Source organism: Cydia strobilella, chromosome 14, assembly GCF_947568885.1.
Source record: "Cydia strobilella chromosome 14, ilCydStro3.1, whole genome shotgun sequence".
NCBI lineage: Eukaryota > Metazoa > Arthropoda > Insecta > Lepidoptera > Tortricidae > Cydia > Cydia strobilella.
Genome location: NC_086054.1, coordinates 8,658,589 through 8,678,454, shown reverse-complemented (window position 1 = coordinate 8,678,454; position 19,866 = coordinate 8,658,589). Strand labels below are relative to the sequence as shown.

The window sequence follows — 19,866 nt, the reverse complement described above, 5'->3', positions numbered from 1 at the left end:
AGCGGTTCAGGGTCGAATCATGTTTCTTTCAGCTATTTAGGGTTGTCAAAATTCAAGTCATTATCTTATCTATGGTCGTGCACGCAAAGGGACGTCAAGCTGTGTCAACCCTAATAATTTCTCGGAGCAATGCTGAGCCGAACGGAGCCGAGTTTGCCCGAAGTAAGGAGTTTCGCACCCCTGCCCGTACCATGAATCACTGACAGTGTCAAAACTGACTTATATACGCTAAGGCCTACGTAATTTACTTTCTATACATCTCGCTCGCACTAATATTCGAGTAAATTACGTTCTCGATAGCGTTTATGTCTGTGCCAAACTAGTGGTAGCCGCACAGATTTTAACTTTGACAAAAAAGATAACCTGTAACCGCCCAGGGTCATTTCAGTTTTAATCTTCATTTTGACAAATAAAAGTTGTAGATTCTAACTAAGTTTTTATGCCAAGTGCTACGTCAAGTATGGAGGTTATAGGGATATATTGTATGCATTTTTACTGCCAAGACATTAAACCGTTTTATGTGTAAAATAAAGCATTTATTTATCCAAGGTTTTTGATTAACTCCTTGAGAAAGCGGACGTCATGTTTGTCGCTGTGGCCTATGTCCTCGTCGTCCAGCAGTTCGGGCGCCGGCGTGCGGGTCGGAGGTCTCTTGTCGGGCAGGCCGCTGACGAACAGCAGGATCTACACACATACACGTACATACACGTACATACACGTAAAGCCCGTCTAAGCTAACTGCGACTTTGACAAACAAAGTGTGGAAGTGTCATGAAAAACGTTCAGGGGGCCAATCATTTGCGTTACGACAACGAAACGGGTATCTGTTTCTCTATCCCACTAATATGAAAGAGTGATAGACATACATGAAGATAGCGTTTCGTTGTTTTAGCGCAAACGATTGTCATCTTAGCTAGGCCCCCTGGTTTCACAGATTTGACATTTTATGATGATTTAATTATTACAAAGTTCGTGCAAAGTTGGCTTGGTCTGACTCCATCCATGTTATCATCATTTCACGATTGCGTGCTTTCTTGAATCTTGAATAACAACGAGCGAAACTGTGTTCACGGTGCGGCAAAGTCCTTTTTGCTTAACGCCATGGGTATTGGGTTGGTTACGTAACAACATTTTTATAACTTTTAACAGTATTTAACTAAATTTTAATAGTTAGGTTATAGTTTTTATTACCTTGTTGCTGAGATCGCGTAGGCCCTGGAGATTTTTCAGGGAAATCCTTTTTTCGAAGGGAGGGTATGTGTCAAACTCTTCCAATGACTGCTGGAACTAAAAAAAAACAATTATCTAACGGTGTTTTCAATTTGACCCTGATGATTTGTGTTCAGGTCTACTTAGGTTTTTGCATTAGAAAAGATTACACGCACTTGACGGGTCTTTTTATTGAAAAACACTTAAAAAAAATAGTAACTAATATTACTTATGAAACCAAAAGAATATAAATGAACATATATGCTAAATAATTATTACATATTTGCTGTGACAATTTTTTCAAGTGTTTTTCAATAAAGAGACACGTCACACGTCACAAACGTGTAGTCTTTTTCTAATGCTAAATAAACGAGGCTTATAAAGGGTTACGTAACATACATAAATCAGCTTTAGTATGGGAAATGTAAAAAAAATATAGTCAATTTACCTACGCTATGTGTGCACGTCAAGTTTATTATACTCTGGCAAGCCACCTTTGTTAGTAGAGAAAGGTGGCATTTTAAAAGACGTAAAGACGTAGCGTAGTGCATAATTATTTTCCATCGTATTTTCACGGAAACGTATCTACGAACGTGTCTTGCTATTTCAGTCAGTCTCGGTACAAAAATTACTGAGGTTGAGTGAAGTAGCATGACAAATACGAACGTTTCCGAGAAAATACGATGGAAAACAATTATGCACTACATCTGTAAGGCGCTAACGCAGCGTCTTACGTAAGCGAACAACTCGCGAACGCGAAGTGAAGCGGCGCGGCGCGGCGCGGCGCGGCGCTCCCACGGCGTTCGTGTTCGCAACGAGATCGCCCACGTAGGCCACTTCTATAGGTATCAAAGGATTGATTCACCCCGCGCCGCATCGCTTCGCTTCCCGTTCGCGCGTTGTTCGCCTACGTACGTAGTACGCTGCGTAAGGCCTCTCATACAAAATTTGTCTTGTCGGTGCAAACTGGTACTCTAATTCGTAGTGGTTTAAAACAATGCGCAGAAGGCGCATATCAATTTTAATAGAGGAGAAGTTAGCAACAATGTTTAAGAGGAAAGGGGATGGCCGTTTCTACATACACACGTAGTCCCCATTTTCCTCTCTGGATATTGACATTATTGAAAATATTTTTACATAATTGGATGTATAGGTATTAACCATAGCTATGTCCCTACGTTTGACTTTTTTCGATTTTTTTATTATGGTAATAATTAGGAGCGAAAATCAGATTTCATACAAATTTTTAAATGCTCCTAACTCTTATAATAATTAAAAATTCAAAAAAATGTAACGGGGCATAGCTGTGGTTGATATACAACAAATTGTGTCAAAATATTTTCAATAATGTTAATATTCAGAGAGGAAAATGAGGACTACTTCTAGCAAGCATATTAGCGTCCCTATGCCGCTGTCCCTATACAAACACGATACCTATCGCTACAAGAATACGCCAGGCGTCAGCACGGGCACCTAGAAAGCAGCCTCACGATGTACGATGTCGACGCTTTCTGACTTCCAAATGCTATAACTTTTCTCTTATTTTACATATACATACTCATACATACCCGTGCAAGAATACGATAGGGGTACCTAAGTAGTTAAGTACTGCCTCGTAGAATGCAACCGCGCTGCCCAACAAGTCATGAGATAACATGTTGATTATATTCCTCTGGAGGAGCGCAGCATTTTGGTGCTCGCAGTAAAATAAATAATATTTGGTACACACCCTTTCAAGCAAGCATTTGGCGTCCCTATAGCGCTGCAGGAACACAAGAGGCGTGATCACTGCTGCGTAGAAAGCGACCTCGCGGTCTACCAAATCCATGCTTTCCGACAACTTGTTGATTGTGACTCGGTATCGTTGGAGGAGCGCAATATTTTGGTGCTCGCGGTCAAAACTGCAAGTTTTTCAGTGTACATTTACATATTTAGTTGTTCAAATAAAATAAAACATATACAAAATACATTGATTGATCCCATTAAACCAAAATGATTCGAAAGTGACAATAGTCGCAGACGAAAACTATACAATTTAAGGCATTATGTACTAAAGCGTTATCGCCAGTTAAGTTTTTAAAGTTAGGTAATTTAGCTAATAAGCTAGCTAATTCGTTGAGTTAGTGCACTGCTGGTCATTTTCCCTGAATTCGCCATTTTTGCTAATTCGTCAGTTTCCCTAATTCGTCAATGCCATCAAAATCTTTGATTCGTCAATTTTAAATTCGTCAGTAATCCAATATATCACTTTTACTAACAGCGCTCGGTAGAGCGCCGGGCTCATAGACTCTTTGGTGATGATCCATCGGTCAAGTCAAGGATACAGAGCCTTGAGCATCGCCGTCGAGTCGCTTGCCTATCGGTGTTCTATCGGATACATTTCGGGGAGTGCGCACAGGAACTGCACGACCTGATCCCACCTTCCCCTTTCCATCATCGGACATCCAGGCGCGGGGAGCGTATGCACCCGTTCGTGGTCCACATTCCATTCGTTCGGACGAAACGTTTTGCCTCCTCCTTTTTGGTACGGACGGCTAAGGAATGGAATGCGCTCCCGCCATCTGTATTCCCTGATCAATATGACCTCGGTCTCTTTAAAACAAGAGTGAATAGGCTGTTACTGAACCGGTGAGCTCCATCTTAGGCCCTGTCTTCACTTTCCATCAGGTGTGACTAGGGCCAATCACCGATCAGTTTATAATAAAAAAAAAAAAAAAAGGTCAATTCACGCAATGTTTAGCCAGAGTAGTTATGTGGATGAAATTTTGTGTGTACCTAAGTATAATTTGAGTGAGTCCCTGGAAGGTTAAAAGTTAAAACATACAATTGGACCCGGTAGATGGCGTCGTGATCACGTCGTCATGACAAAAGGGATTTGCTGAACAGCAATTATACAAGCTTTTATTTAACTTGCAATGTGTGTTTGTTTGATTGTACATTGTACCTAATACCTAAGACATAGCACACAATCCATTAGTGAAAAGATAAGCATGTCAGACTGTCAAGCCTCACTCCACCACGATAGTCCTTCTCCAAACACCAATAAGTACCTGTCTGTGCTACATCTTAATATTAACCGTCTTCAAAATAAAACACTATATCTAGAGTCTTTTGTGGAGCTGGAACTCGAATTCCGACCTTGTTTTATTTGTATAACAGAATCGTGGCTAAGGCAGGACGAAGACATTAGCATTAGATTACCTGGATACCGAGTTGTAACTAATTGTTCGAGGACCATTAGTCGTGGAGGTGGCTGTATTATTTTTGCTAGAGACGACATATTTAAGAGTTGCAATGTATATAATGTTGAAAGATACTATAAGGAAAAAGTTTTTGAGGTATGTTGTCTGACAGTTCAACTTCGAAACATGCCCAAAATACATCTTAGTACAGTTTACCGAAGTCCAAATAGTGACATTAAAACATTTTTGACACAGTTAGAGTTATTTCTAAGTAACAATAAAAATAATTGCTCCATCCTGTGTGGGGATTTCAACATCGATTTAAAAGGCAAAACAAATGTAACTAAAGATTTTTTGCAAGTTCTTCTAGAGCATAATATGAGGCCTACGATAAGAAACTACACTCGCGTTACAGAGACATCTCAAACTTTAGTGGACAATATCTTTACAGATATGGGTGATACCGATAGGTATAAAGGCCAAGTAGTCCCTTGCAGTTTTTCAGATCATGACGCTCAAACCGTAGTTTTCCACGATCAATTAATACTGCCAGTCCAGCAAATAAGGGTTCAAGTTAAACGAATATACTCCCAAAGTGCTTTAAAGAATTTCAAAACAGACTTAGAAATAACTTCTTGGAGTGACTTGTACAATGAAAATACATGTGATGGAAAAGTTAAAGCGTTCTATGATATAATGTATAACTTAATTGATAAGCACTTTCCTCTTAGACAAGTAAAACTACGGAATCACCAAAAGTCCTGGATAACACGAGGAATTAAAGTATCATGCAGAAGGAAAAGGTCATTACTATTAGCAATGCGTAAATTTAGGAACGACAGTAATCTTAGACAGATATACAAATCTTACAACGGTATCTTAAAGAAACTGATTTTTACAGCAAAAAACATACACATTGAAACTGCAATAAAAAGGGCAAAGTCAAAAAGTAAGGCCATATGGAGAATAGTGAATGAAAATACTGCCAAGAAATCAATTTCTGACAAAAGTACAATCAAACTCCGGGTTAATAATGATATAATTGATGATCCTACAAGAGTAAGCAACATTTTTAATGAATACTTTGTTAACGTGGGTAAAGTCTTCAAAATCAATTCAGATCATGGTAGTGAACATATGAATCTTTTACGAAACAGTCACATAAATAATACTAAATCTGCTTTTATGTCACCCGTTGATGATTTTGAAATCATAAGAATCGTCAAGCTACTGAAAAACACAAGTTCATGCGGTCCGGATGATATAAGTACGACTCTGATCAAACATAACATAGAAGCTATTTGCGCACCGCTGTGTGACATTTTCAATACGTGTATTTGTGATGGGATTTTTCCAATCCAATTTAAAACTGCAAAAGTGATTCCTTTGCATAAAAAGGATAGTAAAGAGGAGATATCGAATTATCGTCCTATTTCTTTGCTGACTGTATTTTCCAAAATTTTTGAAAAGGCAATTGCAAATAGAATTATTAATCACTTTGAAAAATGCAATTACTTTTGTTCTCAACAATTTGGCTTTAGACAGAATCGAAATACAGTAGCAGCTATTACTGAATTGGTCCTAGACGTTATGAACAATCTTAACCAAAATTATAAATGTGCGGGTATCTTTTGCGATCTAAGTAAAGCTTTTGACTGTGTCAACCACAAAATATTAATTGATAAGTTGCAATATTACGGAATCCGTGGACCAACTCTAAAATTACTGATATCTTACTTAACGGATAGAACCCAGTTTGTTCAAATAGTTAATGTAGATAATTCCGGTTGTGTTAGTTATGTTAATTCTACTAAGACAGCAATTGACTGTGGAGTCCCCCAAGGATCTGTCTTAGGGCCTTTACTATTTATTATTTTTATCAATGACTTGCAATCCAATATAACTCATGGTACACCTTATCTTTACGCAGATGACACAAGTATAATAATAGGTAATGAAAATATGAATTTACTTGAAACTCAAATAGGCGAAACTTGGGAGGAATTATCCTACTGGTTTGATTGTAATGGTCTTAAAATAAATTTAGACAAAACGGTATATTTTCCTTTTCTTAGACACACAAATAGCATACCGTATGATCTGCCTCTACTAGTAGCAAAAGCCGCTAATGTTAAGTTCTTAGGTATACATTTAGACACACAATTGCGCTGGTCCACTCATATAGAACTTCTAAGAAAAAAATTAGCCTCCGCCTGTTACACCCTGAAAAGCCTCTCTAAAATTTTTAGCTCATCTGCACTTAAAACAGTTTATTTTGCATATTTTGAAAGCCTAATGCGATATGGCCTTGAGGTCTGGGGTAACAGTGTCCATGTGAAACCTGTTTTGATTTTACAAAAAAAGGTTGTGAGATATGTTGATAAGGCGAAGCCACTTGAACATTGCCGTCCTCTATTTGTGAAGCATAAAATATTGACAGTGATATCGCTTTACATATACTTAGTCTGTATTTTTGTTTATAAAAATAAGACCCGACTTGCATGTAAAAACAAAAATAGACACCCTAGATTAAGACATAAATTTGACATACAATTACCAGAATCTAAAAATTATTCACATTTCAAAAGTAGTCTGGAATACATAGGAATTAAAATTTATAATTTTTTAAATGAGGACATTAGGCAATGTGATAATATTATTGACTTTTCCAAGAAATTAAAATCATTTCTACTAATAAGACCATTTTATAATCTGAATGAATATTTTGATAACCTGACATTTTAATTGTAATATTTAAGGAATTTTTATTGAAATACAATTTAAAATTAAATAAATAACTACCTAAACATAGAGTATAAAAATTAAACTAACCTAAAACATTGTAATTAGATTATTTAGATTATTATTTTAAGTTAGTCTAAGATTTTGCATGCCATATTGTGGTAGACCATACATGCATGTAACACTTAATAGCTACACTATGTACCTATAACATCCCAATGACATGTAACCATAACAACTGTGTATGTTCAAGCGAAATAAATAAATTGAAATTGAAATAATGTAGTTGTTCGGGTCAAATCTTTCAAGCTAAATTCGATCCACTTCCCTTCGAGGAACACCGGCTTCCGACACGTCGGAAGGGAGGAGCCCAAGCGATATCTTACCGTACAAATCGCTCTGTCATTTTTTTGCGTGGAAAACGTGCACACAGTCGCACTTCCCACTCACTACATACAAAATCCAATCTGTAATGACGACACAAATACATAGAAAATGAACACACGTTCTTTTCTTTCTTTTTTCTACGAATGAGTCACAACACGCACCGCGCTAGTTGTGTGCATGCCCAATTGGGCATGTGCTTCGGCAGAGGGGAAATAGTGCGAATGCTGACTCCCTTCCCGGTGTTGCTCGAAGCCACTTCCCATTATTCTTGGGCTGAAACTTCACATACCTACATACATAATGTAAGTTGATTGACAATGCAATATTATGGTACCATCGAGCTGATATGATGATGTAGACGATTATCCGAGTAATATTATTATAAAATATAAGTCATCATCAGCCTGTACTAGTTGACTGCTGGACAAGTGGACCCGTTTCACGCCACCGAGCACTATCAGTGGCCATGTTGTCATCCAGTTCTTGCCAGCCATCTTGCGAAAATGTTGACACCACCTTGTCTGAGGGCCTCCCATATTACGTTTGCCGACACGTTTAACCTCTTCTCCATTCAAAACGTAGTCCTCATTTTCCTCTCTGGATGTCGATATTATAGAAAACATATCTACACAATTTATTTTATATTGACCATAGCTTGATGTTTGTTTTATTTTTATTTTTTAGGGTTCCGTATCTCAAAAGGAAAAAACGGAACCCTTATAGGATCACTCGTGCGTCTGTCTTTCTGTCCGTCTGTCACAGCCTATTTTCTCCGAAACTACTGGACCAATTAAGTTGAAATTTCGTACACATATGTAAGTTTGTGACCCAAAGAGGGGCATGTAACGTAAACAAATTAATTTTAATCATTGGGGCCACTTTTGGGGGGTAAATGAGAAAAAAAAAAAAAAAAGTTTTTCAAACTATATTGTGTTACATATCAAATGAAAAAGCTTATTGTGAGGATCTCAAATATATTTTTTAAATAATTTTAGGAATAACTGCTTAGGAGTTATTCAAGAAAATAGGCAAAAAATTACCATTCCCCCCTTTAACTCCGAAACTACCGGGTCTAAAATTTTGAAAAAAATACACTAAATAGATCTTTACTTATAGATTACAGGAAAACCTATTAGAAATGTGCAGTCAAGCGTGAGTCGGACTTAGTTAGTTAGCTTTTGATCCGACCCCTACGGGTTTTTTAAAGACATTTCACTCACGTTTCATATAAAAAATACATTGTTTAATTTGTGTAATGTGCGGAACCCTTGGAACGTGAGTCGGACTCGCACTTGACCGGTTTTTGATTCTTTTTTGACGTTTCGAATTTTTAAAATGCTCATTGACGAATTAGGGAAACTGACGAATTAACGAAAATGGCGAATCAGGGAAAGTGACCCGTAGTGCACTAACTTATACGGTCGCCCGTCACAATATTATCGACTGCAAAGCAAACATCATGCCTGACTAAACTGTGTATCAAAGCCATTAAAATGCAATTTCCTATTAAATTTTCGCTTGATGAAATGAAAATATCCGACGGTGAATTCAGGCAGTGTTTGTGCACTGTGATTACACCTTTTAAGCTCTACATTAATTAACTGCGGGTAAAAAAATAGAGTACCTAACAATGAATGGTTTTCTAGTGGATTCTTACCTATTTGCTTGCAAGCCTGTATATACTAAGCCTTCTGTTTTGCAAGAAGGGACCGAATAAGAAATCATCGCATTTTAGTAATAGTATAGGTATCACACAGAATGGCCATGCTCAGCCTCGCAAATATTTTACTCTGCAACGGTAGTTAGAGAGAAACTAGACAGAATATCAATTTCATTAGTAACGCGATGATCACGGAACGTTACAAATTCCGGTGTATTATCCCATGTGGGTGCTTGTTAATTTCAGTAACCTTAACTTTTAATACATAATAACTTTTTTTGTACCGCTGATTACCGTACTATGGTTTGTCTGCTCTGTGACATCGCTAGTTACTTTTTGTGTTTAGTGTGTTCACTTTAAATTATTTCCGCATACACGTCAGTCTATAAATTAACAATTCAATAATTAATGATAATTGTATGGTAGTGGATTAAACAACGCGCAACAAATAGGGATATATCTCAACAGTTTCTACTCAAAAGTATCTGACACAGTCTAATTCTTCTTCATGTAGTGACACATCTATTTAGTTAAACTATTAGAGAATGATAGATAACTGACGCATAGTGTGATACGCGTGCAGGGTTTTTCTGCGATTTTACCAGTGCTTATTCCTGTTAATGAAACTCACATACAGTTCAAATGGATAAATCTTTTTACTCGGCAATCGGATAAAAAATGAAAATAACTCCACTTACTACGGCAATACGGCACAGATCCGTCTGACAACATCTCTAGGCGTGGGTTTGATCTCCTTGCACCGCGATGGCGGTTCGACTGTGCTGCTTGTCTTGACCTTCCATCCTCTAGGCAGTTCTCTTGGTAGCAGCTCGCGGTCCAGATCTTCGCTTGAGTTTGGTGTATACTGGAATAGCGCGTGAGATATAAACTACGACTTCGTCTCCGTAGAATGATGCATGATGATGATTGATACAAACTATCCTTTGTCCTTCCCCGGGCCTCAAACTATCTCCGTATCAAAGCGGTTGAGGTTTTCAAAAGGAGCTGAACATAAATTTGTAGTTAAGAAAATAAGGGAGAGTTGGCTATATTGCACCGCCGATTAAATCGTGCCTTAGTTAGATTTCCCTTTAAAAGACTTAGTTTATTTACACGCGAGGCATCAAATCAAACTCCATTGATATTACTTATACTTACATCCTCTATAATCTGAGCAGAAATGGCATACGACTAAACGAGAGAAAGAGAGAAAAAATATGTAATAACAGACCCACATCAAAAACTAGATCAAGGCCTTATTTTTCGTAGTGTGAATATGATCTAGATAAGTTAACTACAAATGTAAACATCTTTATTGTGTGGGTCTAAGTCATGTTTCTATTTTCATATGAATTATTTCTAAAAATAGTCTTTTAAATCATACTACAGGTTACTAGCATAGATACGACCTTTGTAGACTTATTTCATGCTAAGTCTGTAACTAATTCTCAAAGTAATAAACTAATAAATAAACTCACCATTAGAGCTAACCAAAATATGACATGGTATAATTTTGGTCCCATCTCTATGTGCCCATTTTGGTCTCAACTATTCACATAATTGTTATTCGATTTTGAGATCACGTACTCTGAATAAATTGATGTACTGAATTGCAAATTTATTACAATTGTAATAAACTAATTATAATAAGATGCAGTGTTTCACTTTCATGATTTTCTGTCAATATGACAGCGAAAAGGTGAAGTGGTCCTCAACTGTCCTCAACACTTACTCGGTTAGAAAAAAAAGTATCTATGGAAACTACAATCATATGAGAAAGTCGTTTCTGTAAACGATTAATTTAATTTTGAAATACGTATTATTTGATAAAGTTAATTTTTCGATATATCCGGAAGGTAATAAACCGCCGGTAAAAATATCTTGACGGAGTTATAACTTTTTAGTGAAAAGTTCTTGATACGTCTTTGTGGTAAAAATACTTTATTAATATCACTGTCAGTTGTTTTCGGTCATCAACAATCAATCGGAATTATTACAAGAATAGTTTATTAGCTGTAAATTCTATATGTTATGGCTAAAGGGAACTATAGTAAGAAAAATGTAATATGATCCGATGCGATAACGGGCGTGTCGCCTCCGACATCGATATATCGGCGATTATTTCGGTTTCCCGTCGGATACGACTCGATAAGTGTTCTTGTGTTCTGTGCGTTTATTTATGGTGCATTGTTTTGTTATGTGATGTGTGGATAGTGCACTGTGTGTGTTAATGAATTATATGTATGCAGTCCAGCCCGAAAAACCGACAGTTATTGCAACTTGAAGGTAGGTAGATTTTGTAAGTAGATTACCACCTTTAAGACGAAAGGGGACGACCGCCTCGAAACCGGTTTTCCATGCAAACGTATTTCCATTTTTTCTCTCTGGATATAACATTATTGAAAATATTTTTACACAATTTGATGTATTTTAATCATAGGTATGCCCGACCTTTTGATTTTTTCTATTTTATTATAATTATAAGAGTTAAAAGTGAAACACAGGTTTCATACAAATTTTTAAAACCCAATTCTTATAAAGAAAGTTAAAATAAAAAAAATATCATAGCTATGATAATAGATCAAATTGTGTAAAAATATTTTCCATAATGTGAATATCCAGGGAGAAAAATCAGGACTACGTTTGTATGGAGAATCGATCGTCCCGTAACCCTATATGTCCATTTATGGTATACTTAAATTAGGAGTAACACTCGGTTGCCATTCGATTTCCTCTTTAGGATCGACGGCCCTGTCTAAATCTAAATCTAAATAACTAATGTAAGTTGGTATTCATTACTTTTGTTTTTATGCTAACGGTAAAACCACGTATGATGCAATTCCTAGCTCCCGATAATTTATATATTATAACTTGAAGTTTGTAGTGAGACCTATGTGAACATTGACGATACCTCATGAATAAGCTGTAAACATTTCACGTCAGGGTTTAATAACTTACTTCGATCTTTCTCAAGCACTAAACTGTTGATCTACACTAAAAAGACATATTGACAATGTTTTCAAAGCAAACATACGCCTTTTTTGAATAAAATGGCACCTATAAACAGCTCGCTACTTGATACCGTACTTATAACTTAAGATAAATAAGCTCCGAGTTTATAGTTTTTAAGTTATTTATTTACTTAGTGCAAACTTCGGCTGCAGAGTGGAAATTAGTTTCAGAGCATTTCTCATTATCGTCTTTACCACACTGTACAGCTAGGGTACCTATGTGAATTAAGTAGGTATATATATATGAAAATATCTTGTTTGGTTTAAATAAAAACTGTTTTCAATTACGCTGGACAAAGGAGATTTAAGTACATTTTCTTTTCACCACCCGAGCCCGAAAAGGCTCTCTTTACCTAATCTTCCAAATCAAATAATAATTTGATGAGAAAGTTGCATTTTATCCACACCTAAATTTTAAATAGTGACTGAGTGAATTGAATTAAGGGATGATTTTAAAAAATAAGAATAATAGCGTTCATTTGATGAAGATTAAAATAAAACGAACTCGTTAATGCGAAAGTTGGATACATCTTTATTAAAGACAACAGAAAAATCGTTTACCGAAATGAAAGCCAGTTCAAGGTGTTTTAAAATAGGTAACGTATATTTACAATAAATAAAATCTTTTCTATTTCAGCTGAGACACTAAGCGTAATATATGTTTCAATATTATATCAGGTGTGCTCAGGGAGGAGTATATGGCCGGGTGGCATGGTTATATATAGATACTATATGTTGGCTGGGATATGTATGGTTGATCGCTTAAGCGCTAGCGGCTTGGACGAGGGCGGATTTGAGGATGGCAGCGGCTTGAGCTGGGTTTCCTCCTGAGGCGACAGCGCGGAGGAACTGGAATAGAAGAAAAACATATTACACGCTGCGCAAGACTCACTAGCTCAAAAAGGATCTCCAAACTTGAACAGAGCCTTGAACTAGAGGACCACGGCCAGAATTTCGCTTCCTTTTCATAGACCGTGGATTGTATGGAATTCGTATAATTTTAGGGTCATTCTCTGTGAACATATCTGCAGTTGGGTCTGCCGCGACTCTTTTCATAGGTACATTTTGTATGGGTCGCAGCAATTAGACAGCAGACGTATTTTTTTGAGAATGACCCTTTAATTTTTTTTCGGGTATGGCCCACTTACTACTTCATCCCACGCGGGATTTGTGAACCGGGTGATGTCATATATGTACGTAACTAGCCTATAGAACATTTATGAAAATAAAGCACTCAATATTCAAGAGTCCGTTTTAGCTGAGCAAACTTGGCTCGTTTAGCTGTGAAATGGTGACAACAGTTACTTCTCGGCTCTGAAATATACTTATAACTTTGTGGGTGTTTGCTTGGACAATGTGGAGAGGATCTTCCGCGAACTTTGGTTTTCGTTTATACTGTTCATCTCTGTTTCGCGATTATTAACCTATAGACATGGAGATTGAAGAACAGTGACGAACCTTTGTTGTTAAACTTAAATTCTAGTAACAGGAATAAATAAGTAAAATCTGCTCACTACAATTCTCTCTAACGTCATAAGAGCAGAAATCAGAAAAGCATGCCTTTAGTTTGTTTATTACTAGAACCACTTTATCAAGAGATCTGTCTGTAAACGGCTTTTAAAAGCACTCACGTTGGCAGCTGGGGTCAGAGCGCGTTGGATGACGGACACGACTTGTGGCACGGCCGCGGCGGTGACGGCGGCTGCGACGTTGTTGCTGCGACTGTTGAAGGAGCTGTACAGACGCTTAGCGGCGCAGTACTCCTCGTTCACGAGTCTGGGTGTGACATAAGAGGTGTTAGTGTTAAGTTACAGCAAAATAATCTAAGTAGGTGAAAAAGGATAGAAAGGTCAGTTCGGCAAATTGAGCTCGCATGGCTGAGTTTTAGAGATGAAGTGCGATCATCAGAAAACAAGGGGTTAGAAAATTTACCGATGGAAAGATGGCTTTTATTGAAACGTGTGTGAAGATGCTGTGCAAACGTACAATTCTGAAGATGTCATAGCAGGTGACAAGTCAATGAAAAAGCAGAACAGAAGAAGGGGAAGGAGTTTTAGACATGTAGTCCGATCATCAGAAAATGATGGGTTAAGAAGATTTATGGACTGCTTTTGTGTAATTGTAACAATTGGTGGTTTAGCTGCGTAGAAGGCGTGCGAATTCTAAACCGAAGATTGAAGACTCGAACTCATTCGAACTAGAAGGAAAATGTGCGAAAACCGGACAAATTCCGTCAAGGTCCATTTTCTCCTCTTAGTAAAAACGAGTGTCTGTGCTAATAGGTGGGTCCACGCAGAGCGAGCAGACGCGCGAGGCAATTTCCTCGATTTCGCCTCGGCCGAGGCACGTCTACACTGACCGTTTTGTGCGCGAGTAATTTGCCTCGCGCGTATTATGCTCGCTCTGTGTGGACCCGGCTAATTGTGAAGGCGATAGAAAAGGATGGAGTATGTTGTCATGTTACTTACGGGAGAGTGTATGGGCTAGCAGCGTTAAGGACAGCATCCCAAGCTGCTTCGAATTGGTAGGCTCTGCCTTCTGCAGCGCACTTTTCGCGTGGTCCTGACTGGAATAACATTTCAATTTAAATATCTATACAAATACGTGTGGATCAACTTTTTTTATCGTTATTTTAATCTGCCCCGTCAGTCAGCCGACAATAATAGCGAAGGTTTTTATGGAAACGTTTTTTTTCAAATGCCATAAAACTAGGGTTTAAAACTGACCCAGGCGACCAATTCAACGAGTGACAAGAAAAAGTTGATTCACCCATATTAAACGGGTGTATTACATAAGTGCGACCACGAGTGTGCGATGTACGATTGTGCGATACTGCAATTCTGCGAAGTGATAGGGTGCGACATATATCGCTATTCGACGAAACTATAGGTATAGTCCGGCAGTTTCTTTGAACGAAGTTGAATTGTGCGACATATACGGCTCGACAATACTTCTAAAGCAAAAAGCGTAGGTAGGTAGGTTAGGTTCGTTAGGTAGCTTCAGAGAAGCGGGGCTCCGTCTAGTTAAGTTATGAAAATAAAAGTTTTTGGAAAATGGGACCACGGTTAAAACGCGAATATTTCGCACAAACGATGGTTCGCTCAAACGACACATCGTATATAGTCGTGCATCGCCTAATAATTTTTCGCTCGAACAATAGTATCCACAAAAAAATAACATGTCGATGTCGTGCATCGCCTAATCATACTTCGCACTAACATACTTCGCACGAGCGTGTGTCGCACTCCAGTAGTAAACCCGGTACCATAGATGTGCAAAGTTATTGTGCAACGTACATTGCATGTCCATGTACCAGGACGTTACACGGAAAGGCGCGACTCTAGGGTTAAATAAGCAGTATACCTCCTGTAAGTTACCTCGACAAATAAAAGCTACAACTAATCATGCATGTAGTCTTACACATAACTTACAACGTAACGGAGAGAATTAGGGTTGTTGGCGGATTGCACGATCAGGTCGATGCTGGTTTGCAGACGGCCGATGAAGTTGCCGACGGCTTGTTTGATGGCGCCGGCGTTGCCGGAGGCGACAGCGTTGGCGACCTGGACGAGTAAATTATGTTTTATTTTTATATGGACGTGGACATCGAGATAGTGAGATTTTTTTTACTTTTTATTATTTAGGGACTTAAACCAGTTATATGATTATGCCAGCCCCATTGTACCTTATACTAGTATTCTTACATGTCTACTTATGGGATAGTATTGTACTGTTTGAAAAAATCTATAACATATAAAAATATATTTTTAGCCTCTTCTGAGGTCGGTACAGCTAAGATGCTCTGAAAAGCACCTGATATAGGTGCTTTTCAGAATCTATTTACCTTGAGGATAGTTAGTAACGATTGTCTATCGCTTTCATTCCGTGCACATTCCGTCAAAATATGTTGCAAACTTGGCAATTTGGGGATGGTTCTTTTTCATCAAGTAAGCAAATTTTTTTGACGGGATATGACCGGAACGCAATCTTAAGCCTATCTTAATTAACTGTCTACTTAAATTACAAAGTCAATGAAGCTAATGAAGTCAGTGAAGTCATGTAACATGAAGTCATGAGAATCAAAATAAACACGTAATATGTGGTGTTACTCATATGTCATGAATAGGGCCCGGAATTATGGGTGCGGCTTTTGACAAGTCTTAGGGAGAGAACACCACAGTTTATCGATGGTATCTATATCTATAAATCGAGATGTTTTTTGGGTCATTATTAAGTCTCAGCAGTGCATTATATTAAGTAATACCTCAAACTTTCTGATGATATGGACTCTTTTCAACGGTCGATGATAAAAAAAAATCGAAACTATATAAATAATTAATTAATTTAGATAAATTAACCGCATAGATAGAGTAATAGTCTGATAATATCGATAAAAAGCGGTGCTCTCTCCCTTAAATATTTCAGAAGTAGTCGCACGCATAATTCCGGGCCCTAGTCATAAAACTATTTGTGAAAGAAAGAACAAAATAATATCGTATCATTGTACCAAAATTCGAGGACATAGGTCATTTTAATATATGCTCGTATTGACTGAAAGACATCGACTTTCTTCATAGGACGGTTCGGAATCTGCAGTAATCCTGATTGGCGCAGCCTTGCAAATGCAGGAATCTGCTGTCACGCCGATTCCTCATTGTTACAGGGCAAGGATATTTAAAGCTGGATACTTACAGCCGCAAATTCGCAAGGGTCACCAGTGCGGCCGGTGACGACCTCTCCGAGAAAGGCGATGGTTTGGGACACGGCCAGGGCTTGGCTAGCGGCGTCGTTCTGGTTGGCGAGGTCATTCACGATTTGTTGCACAGTCATGGTGTAGACGGTGGTTTCGCCACCGTCGAGGATCTCGAAGGAACGGTCGGTCAGGTAGCTAAGAAATAACGCTAGTTAGAAAACTGCAGTTATGAATGGAACAGACTAAGCGAGAAAACCACCTAAATCAAGAGTTGCTCATAGGTTACATAACTCTCTAAAGAGTTCCCCTTTTCAAATTTACTCAAGATCAATATCCTGAAAACAATAAGCACAGCATAAGCATCTGGATGCGGTGAACTATGAAGGTATGTCTCAGGTACAATTTAGCGTCATTGGAATTTGACCATCACAAAAATGAGCCTGGACAGCTAGTGTGACGCTTAGGATTCTTACCTACTTTATAATTTACGCAACAGGTATATATAACTCCTACCCTTTAATTTGAAGCAGTGTACCATTCTATACAATACTTTTTCTATGGCAGTAAAATACATTGATGATGATGATCATTACAAAATCAAAATACATTATTACTTAACAAAGAACCATTATGAGGATTCGTCCTCTTAGCTTACGCTTACTTATGTAGGTTATGTAGGTAATACTAATTCTCTTTCCAATAGGGATATCAAAGAAGGTATCCGTATTGGATAGCTATTTCTTAATACTGATCTCTTACATATACCTACACATAATATACAGTCAGCTGTAGAGGTAGGTACCTGACTACCCTTGCATAAACTTTTATCCAAGGGGTATCAGTCATTTCTGTAGCCAAATGTACAATCAAACAAAAGATTTTGAAATGTTCCTTAGTTACCTGGAGACGAGTCTGCCATTGTCAGGGACTGGAGCGATCTCGTTGATTCCATATTGGGATACAGAGACTGATGGCGCGGCGAACGCGCTCTGAAATAAATACAATTTCATTTTATTGATGATTGCGTTTTTAATAAAAACCGGACAAGTGCGAGTCGGACTCGCCCACCGAGGGTTCCGTACTTTTTAGTATTTGTTGTTATAGCGGCAACAGAAATACATCATCTGTGATCTGTGATCATTTTGATAAGTAATGGTAACTGTGCTCAGCATGCAGCCACAGTCCATAAATGGAAAATTGTACGCCTTACGGCACAACATAGTGATAAAATGATTATGTGAGACCTGTACTTATGTACCTTACCTATGTTGAACAAATAAATGCTTTTGACTTTTTGACTTTTGACTTTTTGTGAAAATTTCAACTACACCTAGCCATCACGGTTCATGAGATACAACCTGGTGACAGACAGACAGACAGTCTTAGTAATAGGGTCCCGTTTTTACCCTTAGGATACGGAACCCTAAAAAAAGACGGGTTTCACTGAAGGTCCTGTATTTAGGTCGTTATAGCCTACTTATATTGAAAATGTAAGTGGGTGTGAAATTTAGTATAACTTAAGGTACCTATACTAAAATAAGGTATACCTTAAGGTATACTGAAATTTAGTATACCTTAAGGTATACTAAATTTCTTATTAAGGATACTTTTTTTTATCGGAATTATCCTCCATTAGGCTTAAAAGTATCGATTTGGATATAACAGACTCATTATGCCCTAATTCAACAATTTTCTGATATCAGAAAGAAGTGTCCAGATTCATGTCGAGCAATCATCGACTTTATAAACGTGAGTGACCCGGTTTAATATATTTTCTTATTTTCATTAAAATTTGATTAATGATGACATTTCCACACGATCATTGCAAATCCATGCAGAGTTAGCTTGGTCCGACTCTAAGAGCATTTTCACATTGTCCCATCCGATATCGGATGTAGGATCCTACATCCGGGTAGTCAGGCCGCGGGGGCGCGCCCGGGCGCCGTCTTTAGCGGTCACGCACACTACAACAAGCATTATGCCTACACATACGCACACAAACAAATATTATCGCTCCGACAGCTGCCGGGGGTTTGACATGGCTGAATTGATCGGAAGCGCCTTTCCGATATCGGATGTTGGAAGGCGCTTATGAGAAAAACAGCTGCAGAGTGCTATATCCATATGACATGAAGCCCGCCTTTTATGCGTTGTCTATCGTTTAGTAATAATGATTTATTAAATTTATGTATAAATAAATACAGAGAAACACATATTTCTTACATTTTACTTCCTTCCGACATCCGATATCCGATCGGACAATGTGAAAACGCTCTAACACTGTCCAGTCTATCTGTGTGACCAAATGAGAAGGCAGCTAAGAGCCAATCGTTAATGTATGGAAATTATCACTTTACTTTTCCTTCGAATCTGATATCCCATTTTAATTTGCATTATTTTTTCCTATAAACGGCTTTTACTCCTCGCTAATTTTAGCAAGATGGAGTCAGCCAATGTAGAGGTCTGGACTTTTGACCAATGGGAGAAGAGAAATTAAAGTTCAGTTATATCACTTTTCGATCGGCGCTTGCCGAATAACTATTGTTATCTTGTTAACATCCCTTGTTTGTCAGTAAGCTGTGAAATCAGCCAGATAATACTTTCATGTAAGATTTAATATCAACGCTAGCTAATTTGGAATATAAAGATGAAATAAAATATAAAAAGACTTACCGAAGCGACGAGTAATACCAAAGCGAAAGACAGCATTTTGCTGGTCTTTTATTGACCAAACGGTATATACTATACACAGTCCATACTCGCCGCCACTTCTATATATACATGCGTTGATCAAACAGAAGTCCCGATGCATCTGAGTTAACAGAAGCAAGTTTGCGAACTGCTGGCAAACATATTTACAGTCGATTGCACCTGGGTTGTTCCTTATTATTTTCATAATACGGCATAATATCATATGTTTTTTGATTAATGAACTGACGATGTAAGTTTGCTGATTGAACTGCTGGCAAAGATATATTTACA

The 19,866-nt window shown here is 37.9% G+C and overlaps 2 protein-coding genes and 1 long non-coding RNA gene across 3 annotated transcripts in view; all 3 read right to left on the bottom strand.

Annotated features, from left to right (window-relative positions):
* Positions 1-232: 232 nt before the first annotated feature.
* Positions 233-19,866, bottom strand: part of LOC134747137 (uncharacterized) — a 46,651-nt gene continuing 27,017 nt past the window's right edge. Inside the window, exon 3 of the long non-coding RNA XR_010128294.1 lies at positions 233-247. This is a non-coding gene — a long non-coding RNA (uncharacterized LOC134747137). The remainder of the gene's footprint in view (positions 248-19,866) is intronic.
* On the bottom strand, positions 515-10,856 carry LOC134747126 (uncharacterized). Its single transcript, XM_063681707.1, has 5 exons — positions 10,659-10,856; positions 9,879-10,045; positions 2,939-3,110; positions 1,192-1,287; positions 515-684 (listed from the first exon to the last, which is right to left on the bottom strand). Exons 1-5 carry the CDS (start codon positions 10,701-10,703, stop codon positions 541-543), a joined length of 624 nt encoding a protein of 207 aa, XP_063537777.1. The 5' UTR covers positions 10,704-10,856; the 3' UTR covers positions 515-540.
* LOC134747136 (fibroin light chain-like) lies at positions 12,768-19,665 on the bottom strand. Its single transcript, XM_063681717.1, has 7 exons — positions 19,558-19,665; positions 17,785-17,873; positions 16,884-17,079; positions 15,623-15,754; positions 14,660-14,757; positions 13,823-13,967; positions 12,768-13,040 (listed from the first exon to the last, which is right to left on the bottom strand). The coding sequence occupies exons 1-7, from the start codon at positions 19,591-19,593 to the stop codon at positions 12,954-12,956; spliced, it is 783 nt and encodes a 260-aa protein (XP_063537787.1). The 5' UTR covers positions 19,594-19,665; the 3' UTR covers positions 12,768-12,953.

Excerpts from the sequence above, each read along its gene's own strand:
- LOC134747126 (XM_063681707.1), bottom strand. The coding sequence starts at position 10,703 with ATGGGACCAAAATTATACCATGTCATATTTTGGTTAGCTCTAATG. Across the intron at positions 10,046-10,658 it reads TATTTTGGTTAGCTCTAATG|TATACACCAAACTCAAGCGA; the intron begins GTGAGTTTATTT and ends GCGCTATTCCAG. Across the intron at positions 1,288-2,938 it reads CCAAATGCTTGCTTGAAAGG|TTCCAGCAGTCATTGGAAGA; the intron begins GTGTGTACCAAA and ends GTTTTTTTTTAG.
- LOC134747136 (XM_063681717.1), bottom strand. The coding sequence starts at position 19,593 with ATGCTGTCTTTCGCTTTGGTATTACTCGTCGCTTCG. Across the intron at positions 17,080-17,784 it reads AATGGCAGACTCGTCTCCAG|CTACCTGACCGACCGTTCCT; the intron begins GTAACTAAGGAA and ends GTTATTTCTTAG. Across the intron at positions 15,755-16,883 it reads ACCCTTGCGAATTTGCGGCT|GTCGCCAACGCTGTCGCCTC; the intron begins GTAAGTATCCAG and ends TTACTCGTCCAG.